Genomic DNA, 13,730 nt, shown 5'->3' with positions numbered 1-13,730 from the left:
CCAGACATTGCTTTTCCATTTTAAGTTCCCCCACAATCTGTTGATACCGTATGTTTGAGTGGTATTGCATTAGGACTATTTGCTGGGTGTGTGGCATGTGCCTGTAACCAGGGAGACCCACCCCCAAGCACAATCGAATGAATGGAACAGCATCTCGTCAATCAGATGCTTTGTTCCCCCCCCCCCCTTCAGTCGCCACCCTGCCTCCCAGGCTATTTGAACTCACAGACAAGGACAGTCTGAACAGAGGGATGAATTTTACTTGTCAGCAGTCCTACGCTCTTCTTTTTGTTCCCTCTTTTTTTTTTTACATTTCACTGTCCAGCCTGTAATGAGGCACAATTGTTTCATAGCTCAATTGTTGCCCTTCACATGCAAAAGAAGAAAAGTATTTCCAAAATCGGCATATCTGGTAGCAACCTCAGCAGTTTATGTAAAAAAAAGGCTGTGTGAAGAGCAAACGAAAGCTTTTGCAATGGAGTCAGTCCTATTTGGGTTGTAATAACATCTGCTTTTTAGATGTATTCTACCTACTCTTGTAGTGCCTGTAGTTCAAATGTGTAATGCTCAGAGTGACATCAGCTTAAAGGAATACACTATTTTATCCAAGGTTATTAAACACAATGTAGCACTAGGCCAAGGCTCACTGCACTAGTTAGTACAGTAGATCTAATTGAGTATGACAGTCAGTGAAGATGTGAATGACACTGGGTACATTTAGATGGTATAACCTCAAGGATTGATTGGATCCACCCAGAACCATTCTTTGGCTAGACCCCAGACTTCTAAGATCACACATCACCAGTACACTACTATGTTTCCACACATGGATTTTTTCCCATTCTGTAACATATTGTCAGCCCAAATTATCCTTTCATTTCTGACCATTGGCTGGAGGCTCCAGTGTAGCGTATCCAAGTATTTCTTTCACTTTTTCCTGTGAGAGGATGAAACACAATACTCTATAATGAACTCAGCAATCATCATACAAGTGACTAACATCCACTAATGCACCTCTATTTATTTCCTTAAAGTATTTTGGTTAATTTGCAAATAGAAGCTGAGAGAATGGAAAAAAGTAGCCTAAATTAACCCAAATTCTTTGATTTTTTTAGTCTTGATAAAGCAGGGACTTCTGGCGATGGATCAGTCATCATTTTGAGGCAAACTGATGTTTCAGTGTGGTCCAGTGTGTCGCTCACATGATGCAGCAGGCTAGGCAGGTGCAGTGGGAGTAATGTGATCAGGGAGTGTCCCTGGGTCCCTGTTCTGCTCTGACGAGGGGGGACAGCCATGTCACTTTGTTAATTACACTCCAGCAGCAGTAGCAGCAGAAGCCATCACCTCCCTCTGTGCACTCATGCTTCCCCCAACCTCACCAGCTACTCCTCACCAGCTCAAGCAGGTTGTCTCTACCTACTAGCCTTGACATTACAGCAACTAGCACCTCCCTTATCTGGTTGCGCAATCTCATTTTAAACTCCCAGCTTACACTAAATGCAAATTGACTCCTCACACTGCCCTCCAGGGGCCTGGTGCTGCTTTATAAGATCCAGTGGTCAGCAAGGTCCCCCAGGAACAAAAGAGATCTGTCTATCTGGTAGGACCCTGCAGTGAAAGAAGACATATCCAATGTTAATTTGCAGAACCCACTTTAGCTGTCTGATCTTTTTAAGTGCAATCTCTTTAAGGAAAACGGTTAAGGAAATTGCACTTTTCTTTTAACAGGGGATGCCCTGAAATTGAAGGCAAATCGAAGTTTAATCTATGTTCATGCTCTGATATCTAACTGAAGAGAGATGAATAGGGTCTCTTTCAATTCCTTAAGAAATCTATATTTTTAAAATATATTTTAGGAAATATTTACTAGAACTATACTACTTTCCATATTTCTATAAGATTCATTTTCAGTAGTTCAGTAATATTTTCTATTTGTATATCTTTAGATTCCATTATCCTATGTCCTTGTGTAACTTTGACTGCACCAATAGGAAATGAGTCCTCTACAAAGAAGTCCTTGTCTTTAGTGATCCATCAGGGTTCTAATTTTGGTCCCCTGAGACCAGCAGCCTTCTCTATAAGAAATGATGTCCACATAGCAGATGAGAGAGTAGGTGATGTATTAGAGAACATAATTGGATAATTGTTCATGAACTGAATCACTATTTGACCCAGAATAGCTACAGTATATTTTATAACCAAAGGGATGCTTGTAATGCATTGAAACAATCCCCCCTTTTCAAGGCAATGGTTCATATTATTGAGAGGGGTATAACTCAGATCCAGTCTAGTCCTACCATGCTACCATGTTATTTCTTGAAGTTGACAGTGCTGTGGTTCTACTGCATAGCTGGCATTTCCTCACAATGGTCACATTGATCATTTATCCCATTCGTGTGATATGATGAGCCATGATGGCTATTCCCTGACCAGGCGAGTCTTTGTTCACCTCTGTCTGATTTTGTCAGATGTTGGATTGTTGATCAGGAATGAGCCAAGACACACACACACACACACACACACACACACACACACACACACACACACACACACACACACACACACACACACACACACACACACACAGTTTAGAAGCATGATCATTCTCATCCAGCTCTACTATTTTAAGGGGAGGGATGCTTCCCCCCAACAAATCAATATATCTACCCATGTTAGCTGGCCCCGTGTGCAACGCATTGGATGAGAGCTTTTACTGTGCTTTTTGTGGAGAGTGGAGATGCTGCTTTAACTAGCCTTGGGAGAGTGGGAGTTCTCATAACAATGGTGTAATTGAGGTCCATTTGGGGAGCCCCCAACTGTTTGGCTGTAGGCCTAAGCATCTTTGTCACTGATGTCCACTGGGCTGGAGTCCTCGCAATAGAGGTCTTTTCCCCCAGGCAGCGAGTGACCTCATTCAGCCAACTGTGTAGCTCTGCATTGTCTGTTTGTCACAGTGGTCATGCTCATCCTGTATGGTCATAGTGCCCATCTTCCACTGGCTCAAGAATCTCATAATCAACTCCAGTTAATATCCAAGCTGATTTTAGAAAGTTGAGTTATTATTTGATGTTCTTTTAGATGTCTTCTAACCCATTACTGAGTGTTATATAAACATGCTCATAAAACCAAGAGGTTGAGGTGAAGCAAGTTTATTTATTTATTTATTTTTGCTGCACAGTACTGTAAGTGGATAGATCAGTGGGCCGCCCACTTTACTCCTCCAGCTCTGATTGAGTGAGAGGGGTCATGTGCACTTCCTTGTTTTGGCCCTCTGCCCAGTCTATTTTCAGCAGTAGGCCTGCGTTTTGTCTTCACTCTGTAGCCCCACAGTGCAGATATCAGAGATGTCACAGAGAAACAACAAAACTGAAAGGCCATGCTGTTCACACAGGCCTACACATGATGTGGAACCTGATAAGATTCAACTGAGCAGAATAACTCAGGTGGACATGAGTGCTGTAGTGAACATGTGCTGTTGAACTGACTGACTGCAACCCAAAAGGTGGACGGATTTTCTTTTGTGTTCATCCCCTGAGACATAGCTTTTCTTTATTGATTATGTTTAGAGGGCACACTGAAAGCTATTGAATACAAGCCTACATGGATATTACTGCTTAAAACCTTACATTTTCCTGCCCTTTGACTTCATTGATCATGGAAATGTTGAAATCTGGGCTTCTGGGTGATTTGGCTGAAGCCCTATACAGCATCATCAGGAATGTTGTTGTTGTTGTTGTTGTTGTTGTTGTTGTTTTTGTTGTTGTTGTTGTTGTTTGATTGTTTCGTCACTCAATGACTGAGATGTTTTCTCCTCTCCTTGGTGGTGGTTCCAGATGGCAGGTCAACCACGGCCCATATGCCCCGCTCCCTCGCTGCAGATGTCACTGGCTCCATAGCCCCTCTGATTGGAGAGCGCAAGTCCTCTGCCCCTGTCCACTCCAGCCAGCCAGTCCTCTTCACCTTCGATGTCCCTATGCGCCACACCCACCACGGCTCCTTGTCTAACAGTGCCCCCCAGGACTACCTCCTCCTTCACCAGTGTATGAGCAGGAAGACAGAGAGCGTGCGGTAAGGCTCAAAACCTCCAGGGCCCCTGTGTGGGCTTCTTGTCGTCCTTCTTGTCGGGTGGTTCTTTAATAATTATACAATTTTGGGGAGGGCTGTACAGTAGATGATCAATGAGGTTGAGACTGCAATTCATCACTTCCATAGGTTTGGACTGCCCACAGTAGAACCGCCTGGTCAGCCACAGGGACCTGCACACTATTTTCACATAAATTGGCTCTAAGAACCCCTGTGAACAGCAGGAAATCAAACCACACAATCCATCTGGCCGACTTTATGCAGATGTGTCTGTCATCCCTCTCCACCTTCTGATCCATTTTTTCGGATTCTCTTAAATGAAGAGATGGATCTGGTGACAGCTCATGCTTCAACTTCAGATGAGATGCCATAGGTCTGATGACCAGTCATACAGTTATGGGTAAATCATTACAAAGAGGCACAGAAAGCAAGTGATGGAGGGTAGAATTATGTACAGAGATATTGATTAATGATTGTCCTCCTGAAGAGATGCCAGAGTCTGCAGTGAATGTTTAAATTATTGATGAAACCCTTTACATGTCATCTGACAAAGGAGAAAGAGCAAAATCTCATGACTATATAATTGCATTATAGTGATCCCTTTTTCCCTAAAGCATGTAATAATTAACCCTAATCAAGATAGTAATAATTAGTGCAGCCTTGCTGTTTCTGTGTTGGAGTGTCTCTGGTTGTATTTACTAAAGAATAAGCCAGTGAGGATGTTGACTCTTTTTCTCCAGCAAGGCTAGGTCTTTGCACAGGTAATTTAACTGGCCTTCAAGATCAAAATGTCACTCCACTTGCTACTGAAGTTCAGGTCCTACAAAGGAGCATATATGAGCCGGACAAGGCTGAAGAATTGTGGAAGCCCCTCTCTCCCTCCTTAGCATACAGTGCCCCCCCCCCCCAAAGACACCTAAAAAGCAAATGCTGTAGTCATCGTAAAGCAAACATTATGTTCTCCCAAGATATTATTAGGAAAACACTGCAGTAACCTCTAGTGGTCGCTGGAGGAATTGCAAAGCAATTATATATTACTTATGAAGTAAATATGATACAGTTTGATACCATATGTGAGAGATGCTGACAGGGAGGGTAATGACAGATGTCTGTGCGAGGGAGCTGTTGTGCCCTTTGGAAAGTGGGCATGATGAAAACTGGTGTGTGTGTGTGTGTGTGTGTGTGTGTTTGTGTGTGTGTGTGTATGTATCTGTGTGTTTGCAGGAGTGCCAGTTTCTCTCAGGCCACACGGAGCAATCTGTTTGTGGGCAGTGACTCTGCAGTGCAGAAGCTCTCCCATGGCTTCTCCCACTGTCTGAATGGCATGGGCGCCCAGCTGCACGGCTTCTACAGCCTGCCCAAGCCTGGCAAACACCAGCTGCCAGCGCGGGCTGACTCCCCTCAGGAGGCCTGCTACGTCCTACCCAGGGGCTACAACTCCGAAGGGCCCACCAACGCTGCCGGCCTGAGTGAGCTGGAGCTGGAGAACGAGGAGGTGTACACCTTCAAGACCCCCTGCAACACCCTCGCTGCCCCACACAGTAACGACCGCCCGCCTGACAACTATGACCTTACCACGCCACCTGGATCCATCTACCAGATTCCCCGGACATTTGATAAGAACCACAACGCCTTGACGCTCTCCAGCTCTGAGTCCTCCAATGCCCCCCCACCACGACCCCCCAAGCCAAGCCAAGGCTCAGAGGGGCACTGGGGCAGCCCTCAGTCGCTAGGGGCTCACAACGGAGAGATGACCGCGGCCGTGTCCGTCATCCCCCGCAGGAACACCCTCCCTGCTGTAGAGAACATCAGACTACATAGAGGTACAGTACCTCACAAGCCCTTTATAACCCACTGCCAGCTTTATACGTCTTCCTATTCTGTACATTGTCTTTGTTACCCGCAATTAGCTTGTAAAATGTTTTCTCAAAGATGATTACAATGCTTTTTTCAAATTCAAGTAGCAGACAGATTATCCTATTCTCTCTCTCTCTCTCTCTCTCTCTCTCTCTCTCTCTCTCTCTCTCTCTTTCTCTCTCTCTCTCTCTCTCTCTCTCTCTCACTCTCTCTCTCTCTCCCTCCCTCCCTCACTGATTTAACACTAGCAGCTGAGTAGAAATCTTGCAGATACTGTTCTGCAGAGACGCTAATGAAATTCAAGCCATGCGGTCTGCTCCAGAATGGCTCGTTCCAGGCTGATAAGCAGAAGAAGAAAAAAAGAGTACAGACTGACACAATCCCTGGCTTCTTTGTATGCTGTGTTCTGAGCTAGGTCAGGACCCTTGTTACTGAGGCCACAGGCCACATGTTCACACACCTGTGCCACCCATGCCACACTCTCACAAAGACAAATTATTGGGCAACTGACCATTTAATAAAATGCCATGCGCAGTTGTTCCACCTGGGAAACACTAGTTACTAATTTAAGCTGTATCCAGAAGTCAGGTTTATAGAAATATAGCCTCTTGTCACATGATGATGAAATGTGACTGTTGGCCCCTTCTTCCTATTTCAGATGGCAAAGTTGCGGGATCCTTTTTAGAGTTTTAGAGGCAGTGATTGATATTGATCCCTCTTTTCTCTCTCTCCTTAGGCTCATCCTTTGAAACTAACAGCCATCACCGACCAGTCTATTTCAACAACGCAGGGCAGTCTATGGAGTCGGTCAATGATGGTTTCAGCTCTTACCTGGTGAGTGATTTTCACCCGTACAGTTCTCTCTCTCAGATAGATACTCAGACTAAGTTGTGTACAGATTTAGAAACTAGATTTAGTCTCATACTAGTCTGTCATGTTTCAGTATTTACTCTGATTGTGTAGTTTCCCACCATCATGAATCCAAGCATGTCAAATACTAAGCTCCCCTGACTACTGCTCTTTTAGCAGAGAATGAAGACCCCTCTGACCCGCTCTGACAGTGGCGACTCAGAGGACAACTATGTACCAATGAACCCTGGCTCCTCGCCCCTCAATGCTGCTCAGGCCGACAGTCCCAAGAACATTTACATTCCCATGAGCCCTGGGCCACACCACTTTGATTTCCCAGGGTTCTCTGCTACACTACCAGCCCGTAAGGGAAGCACCGCCTCCTTGTGTCATCGGCCTGGACGTTTGAGTGATGTCACGCCTCCCCCTATTAATCGCAACCTTAAACCCAACAGGAAATGTGAGTCTCAGTCAATGGTTTTATTGTATCACCAGTTTTGCTGGATTATGACTAATTACAACATCCTTACATCTCTGTGTTTGTATGAAGAGGAGCTGTTGAGGAGGAATTTAGGTTTTTCTCTGTCTCTGTTTTTCCAGCAAAGCCAACACCTCTGGATCTGAGGAATAATGGGATCATTGACGAGTTGCCATTTAAGAGTCCAATCACCATGTCCTGGACCAGGCCCATGTGAGTCCAATATCAGTCATCCTGACTGTCCCAGGGTTCAGTAGTTTGATGGTGTAGATTGCGGTGCAGTGAGAGGTATACTGTAGCTCCAGTAGTACCGCAGAGGGTCAAAAGGTAGAAGCACTCACAGTCCTCTCTGGTTCCTTACAGGCCTGTTATGAACTCCATCTCCTCCCAGCACTGTCGACCTATCTCCACACAAAGCATCACCAGCACTGACTCAGCAGATAGTGAGGAAAATTATGTGGCAATGGTGAGTCCCAATAAGTAATGTGAGAGATGGATAATGTTTTATGTGCTTTGTTTAGATTAACATGATATATTATTTCTCTAAATGTTTTCCCTAGTGTCAGTGAAGGAGTTTGTTAAACACACCCCCATCTTGTCTCTATCAGCAGAACCCAGTGTCCACCTCCCCAGCCGTAAGTGGTACCAGCAGCCCTGCCCCCAGGAAGTGTGGGAATGTAGACTACCTAGCTCTGGACTTCCAGCCTGGTTCCCCCAGTCCACACAGAAAGGTAGACCTTCGCATGCACTCTTAATCTATCTTTTATTATGTGTCTTTGTACCCGTCCAAATGGATGCAGTAATCCTTTAGACTCCATGTGATCGAGTTTTTACTTTGTGTATACATACATAATGTACTCTAGCCACAAACTAGGAGACCACCACACTGTATGCTCTATGTGACAACCTGTGCTCTGCACTCCCCTCTCCACAGCCCTCCACATCCTCTGTGACCTCAGATGAGAAGGTGGACTACGTGCAGGTGGACAAAGAGAAGACCCAGGCCCTGCAGAACACCATGCAGGAGTGGACCGATGTACGACAGTCTACTGAGCCCACCAAGGGGGTTAAGTCCTGACAGACACAGTGCTCCCACAGTGCCGAACCTGACAGACACAGCGCTCCCACATTATGTCCAGTATCTGCAGTCTGATTCTGAACAGTCATAACATGGTTTAAGGAATAATAAAGTTAGTTGGTTGCACAGGATCTCTATTGGGCTTGTGATGGACTGAAATGATGGGACAAAAAGCCATAGCCAATACCTCTCCTCTGTGGCTATCATCTGTACTGTGGCTGTGCACAGCCAACACATGCAGGAAATCTGGCGTTAGAGTGAACCAACCTGCCAATGTTCCTTCTTGATGAGAAGATTCTGTTATTGCAGAATCTTGAAAACTGATATCAACTTGCCTTCTGAAATCTGATCTGTACAGTACACAGTAAATGTCTTTAATTGAAACTGTCCAGCTTCAACAGTAACTTCTCTGCAGGGATGTTAAGCCAACTCTGTGTGCTTTTGTGTTTAACAGGTTATTTAACAATTGGCTGCCAGTTAAAATGGTCTCATTGTTTGACTGACCATATTGACGACCAATAGGAGAGAGGCAGTGCAATTACTATTATTGTATCAGGAATGCAAAGATGCAATTTCATTTTTGCTTTAACAGGAAGGCAGGGTCTTCAATTCTTTTGACTTCAATCAACCATTTCAGCTGAGCCTTGCAAAACTGGCGAAGAGATTACTTTCACTGCAGGCAGTCATTCCAGCTAAGCGGTGCATGTCTGGTGAGGAAGACAAAATACAGCCTTACTGTAGAGGTCCTTGTCAGAAGCCTTAATGATATTTTAAAATGACTGTTGTTCAAACCAGTTTAGATAATGTATGCAAACTGCATTTCCATTCATTCTTTTAAAGGGGCAATCTTGGATTCAAACAACAACAAAGCGGTCACCCTGTCGCTTTTTTGGTAAACAGCTGAGGGATGCGGATGGAGAAATGTAACCACTCTCAAATTCATAGATGGAGCTGCAAGGATAGACAATCCATGAGATCAAAATTATAGTTTGAGCCATATTTTGGAGTTGTACAGTGTTATGTTGTTTGTAAACAATGGAATGAAACAAGCTTATATTTTGGGTTCTGATGGGATAAGACAGTTGAACTACTGTAAGCTCATGAGACAGGTTATATTCTCCAAGAATCAATGGCTGTACTGTATATCATGAATTTAAAAGTCAAAATATGGATGTACCAATCCCAGATTGCCCCTTTAATTTTTCAACCTCTGGTAAACATACAATAAAGTCCATCTGTGTATTGTGTAAAGGAACAAAGACATCGCAAAGAAGATAGGCCACCTAATTTCCTTTTTGTTTGTATTTGCACATAGTGTGTGACAAGATAAGTTGAGATTGCTGGGCTCATTTATGATTTTCACTGGAAAAAAAAAGATCTAGTCTATCCTACAGCATCCAATAGACTTCAGAGAATTTGAGTGATCAAAATGAAAAACCCTATAGGAGGTCATTTCCAATTATTTCCAAAAACGCATCGCATGTTAAGAATACCACCTCTCTCTCTCTCTCTCTCTCTCTCTCTCTCTCTCTCTCACACACACACACACACACACACACACACACACACATATATATTCATAAACACACCAGTATGCACTGATAAACAAAGGCTGAAGGCGATAGTAGTCGGCCAATTGTCTACAACTGGTATATTCTTAGAAATGGATGAACACTACCTTTAACCAGCGCATTGGTGTTTCCTTTGTTTTTTTTCTTCAATAGCTTTACTCTCAAAGTTTCAGTGTCCAAAACACAAACTGAGTGAAATACCCAAGTCATCCGTCCATTATATACAGTATCATTACACATGATATTATTGGCAAAAGTATTTTAATTAGTGTAATTCTAATCATGTCCAGTATTTCATTGTGGGCAGGAACCACTAAAAGGTGAATCACTGTCTAAAGAATAATGATCAGAGCGGCCATGCAGTGCATTTGATTCAATTGTTGGTATTATTGATAGTTGCTGAAGTTACATGTTAATGTTTTTCTACCATTTTTACTGCTTTTGTATTATTGTTTTTATTATAATTATTGTTTACTGAAAAGGGTGGGGAAGGTAATATGCAAATGCCTGAGCTCAAACCATTTTGGGCTCAAATCTTTGCAATGTGCATTATTTTTTCAATTTTCTGAATAGAATGGTGTGATCCATACTTCCAGGGGGAAAGGTCTTAAGTAGAATTACACTGACAAAGCTCTTCTTACCATTGGGAACTGTGATTCACAAGAATGATGGTGACTGAAAAGGTTTGTCTCTGTCCCTTTCAGTAGTGAAACAGATATGTAATTTATTGTATTGAAAGAGTAAATGTAAGTGAATTTAATGTGTAGGCCTCTGTGTTGTGGTAGATTGTATGCTGTAGTATGATAAAAGACAGCCTGACTGAGTGGGATAGAAGATACTCAGATCACCAGTCTTTTACTGAGTTGACATGCTGTATTAGTAGAGTACATTTTTACCATTCGCATTGCTACTACTGTAAAGGATTTTATCCAGTTGTGAATTAATTTATTAATTTATTATGTGCTTTGCAGTTGTTCAAAAAAGTGTAAAAATAAATAAATAAATAAAAAGGAAGACAACAAAAATGGCTATACTAACATTAATTTATGCAAATTGTCTTTATTTTGTGAAGCAATATGCCAAACAATGCCAATGTGGTGGTAAAATGTGGTACAGATTGGATACACACAACTTTGTTATTCCTGTATTGTATTAGACTCAAACTGTGGACATAGAAATAAAACATGAAGTGCAAAACCCAATGTTTCAACTTTATTTAAGATATGAAAACAAAAAAACACTGTAGATGACCCCTCCCTAAAATGGCTCTAAACACACTTCCTCAGTAACCACACTGGTTAAGCAGCTACTGCCCCCTGCTGTAGATGGCAGACAGCGGCAAGAGACCTTACAACCACGTGGATGGTTATTCTGATTTTTTTTTACATTGTTCATGTTTCCTGTCAATGTAAAACTATACTCCCATACTGCTGTTATTTTGTTCTGAACAGTACAGTACCACATTGTTCATAGGCACACCTAAGCTACAACTAGACTATAGCACAGTTTACAACTGAATTGAGAACAGACATAACACAGCACAACACAATCACAACAACAAGACACAAAATGAACATGCCCCTTTCAAGGCATTCCAAGGTTAATATAGTGATGATGACTGAATTCCATTTGTACAGCCATTTTGTCAATGAATGCAAACAGTTGCATAAGGCTATCACTGATTTCCATCAACAGCAGATGGCACTAGTCATCTTTCTATTGCAGTTTGACATCAGTGAGGGGATTTACTGTATGACAGGGTTCAGATTATTTTATGTATGGATTGTACACTGGATTCTGGATACTGGGTTAATGGTAGAGAACACCATAGAGTCCAATCCATATGGTGTTTGTAGGTCTCCTGACAAATACCTGTATGAAAGTATGAAGCAACAGTAGAACTAGAGCAGAAACCTAGATGATTCCAAAGTAGGGTATTCCTTATATGTGTGTACTATGAGGTCTTGGTTTTTATGGCACAGGTGGTAGTGCACTCACCCTATAATCATTGGGTTGCAAATTCAAGCTCCGCTTTCAGCTGCTCCATCTCGGTCGTTATTGGTGACATTGGTGTGATATAGTCATAGTCCCCATGGACCTTCAGAATTTTTTTTGAAATGTTCCCTTGTTCACATCGTGGTTAATGTGTGTGACACATCTAGAGAGAAGGGAAATTGTTTAGCTGCCCTGTATGTGAATGTACAACTGCCTCCAAGAGGTCTGGGCCGATGGCACAGATGGTAGTACACTCACCTTCCCGTTAATCATGAAGTCGCAGATTCAAACCCCTCTCCCAGCAGTTCCCTCTTGATTGCTACAGTGCTGTATAATCTATTGTACTACACAATGTTATTGCTGCGATACTTTTCTATGCTGTAAATTTAGGAATTGTACATGGACATTAGGCCTAATGTAGGCCTACTTGTATCAGTTGCAAGACACTGGAACTGTTGTACAATGTTAGGCTTGTAATTTTACAATGTCCACTATTGCGTGTGTTAAAAAGGTACAATACTCAGGCTGTCTGTGTGTGGGGGGGCATCCCTGTCCCATACCAGTCAAGAAGCAGTGGCCATTTCAGTGCAGTTCATATCAAAATCCGCTAGAGTGTGCATTCGAACACCATCATCCGTATGTGTATCTCATGTCCAAAGGGAGGAATGTTCATACAATGAGACTCTGTAGTCTCCGCAATTCTCATGCCTCAGTCTACTCGGACAAATGATTGTCAATGGAATACTTGAGACTGATCGCAATAGGTCTGTACGTCGGCTCCTTTGGGTAGCATCTTTACGCGTTCGTTGTTTTTATAATTGACCAAGATGTAGCCAGATGTTTCTAACAAGGACGGAAGAGAAAAGGGGGATTCTTAAATCAGGTCGTGGGTCGCTGGAAGTTTAGTGGATTTGCCACCTAGAATGTGTTTTTTTGATGAAGATATGCTCACTTTAAATTCACAGCAATTATTGGAAAGTGTGGTAGGTACTGTTGTTAAATATAAGTTTTGCCTTGAAATTGCGTAGAAATAGACATATTCAAGTATTCATCTTGCATGTCATGTTGTCAACGCAATGGTTGGACATCTAACCAGTAAAGAAACACATGAGGGGTTTTATCACGGCAATGAATCCATAAGCCTAGCTTTTATCGTCAACGGCAGTGTGCGTCATTTGTAATGTAAGACCTCGTGGACTTATTCTTATTCGATGTATTTACTGTATGGGTATTATATACTGTAACCTTTATCTTTGAGTGATTTAGTAATGGTTTGTATGAGCTCATTGCGCTTGAGATTATTTTGTACTCTTTTTTGTACTGTTCTTATTGTGGTCCCTTAAAAGCTCGGTGAACCATTTTGAGTGAACTTTTTGAGGGCCAGGGGGTATGGGAGAAGCTACTCCTGCTCAGCCCGCAGCGGGTGGATTTGTTCCAATGTTAGGTGTTGGCATGGTAGGATCTATGCCAGGTGTGGTCAGCGGGCCAATCGCGACCTCGAGAGGGTCCGCTGTCCCGCAGTTACATAGTGCGATAGTAGAGCGTTTACGCGCCCGGATAGAATTGTGTAGAAGGCATCACTCGACATGTGAGAACCGCTACCAGCGAGGTCAAGCTGAAAACTCGGATCGTGAACACGAGAGTACGCTTCACCTCCTGAACATTGTACATCAAGGACCGGGAAACAGGAAAACTAAAGGCAGTCGAACCTCAACCCAGCCACCTGCAGAGTACAGCAGAGTTAACGGAGAACAAAAAGCACAAACCTCTTCAGAGGGAGAGCAGAAGATTTCAACACGAATAGCTGTAAGTAATGATG

General features: G+C 43.0%; 2 protein-coding genes across 4 annotated transcripts in view; both read left to right on the top strand.

The window, feature by feature from the left end:
• Positions 1–11,111, top strand: part of gab2 (GRB2-associated binding protein 2) — a 35,854-nt gene extending 24,743 nt beyond the window's left edge. Inside the window, exons 3-10 of one of the 3 annotated variants that reach the window (XM_083695466.1) lie at positions 3,834–4,068; positions 5,308–5,906; positions 6,677–6,774; positions 6,970–7,249; positions 7,390–7,480; positions 7,631–7,733; positions 7,876–7,998; positions 8,202–11,111. In XM_083695466.1, the coding sequence (XP_083551592.1) occupies positions 3,834–4,068; positions 5,308–5,906; positions 6,677–6,774; positions 6,970–7,249; positions 7,390–7,480; positions 7,631–7,733; positions 7,876–7,998; positions 8,202–8,345 (1,673 nt within the window). In that variant the 3' untranslated portion in view covers positions 8,346–11,111. Of the gene's footprint in view, positions 1–3,833; positions 4,069–5,307; positions 5,907–6,676; positions 6,775–6,966; positions 7,250–7,389; positions 7,481–7,630; positions 7,734–7,875; positions 7,999–8,201 lie in introns of all 3 variants that reach the window. The other 2 variants (XM_083695467.1, XM_083695465.1) reach the window with 2 other exon arrangements.
• A 1,476-nt stretch (positions 11,112–12,587) lies between these two features.
• The window catches only part of maml2 (mastermind like transcriptional coactivator 2), a 53,920-nt gene continuing 52,777 nt past the window's right edge, over positions 12,588–13,730 (top strand). The window contains exon 1 of the mRNA XM_083696371.1: positions 12,588–13,717. Within this exon, the coding sequence (XP_083552497.1) occupies positions 13,301–13,717 (417 nt within the window). The 5' untranslated portion in view covers positions 12,588–13,300. The remainder of the gene's footprint in view (positions 13,718–13,730) is intronic.

The sequence above is a fragment of the Argentina silus genome (assembly GCF_951799395.1).
Source record: "Argentina silus genome assembly, chromosome: X".
Lineage (NCBI taxonomy): Eukaryota > Metazoa > Chordata > Actinopteri > Argentiniformes > Argentinidae > Argentina > Argentina silus.
Note: the sequence above shows the minus strand (reverse complement) of the source record. Positions and strands in the feature narration are given on the sequence as shown.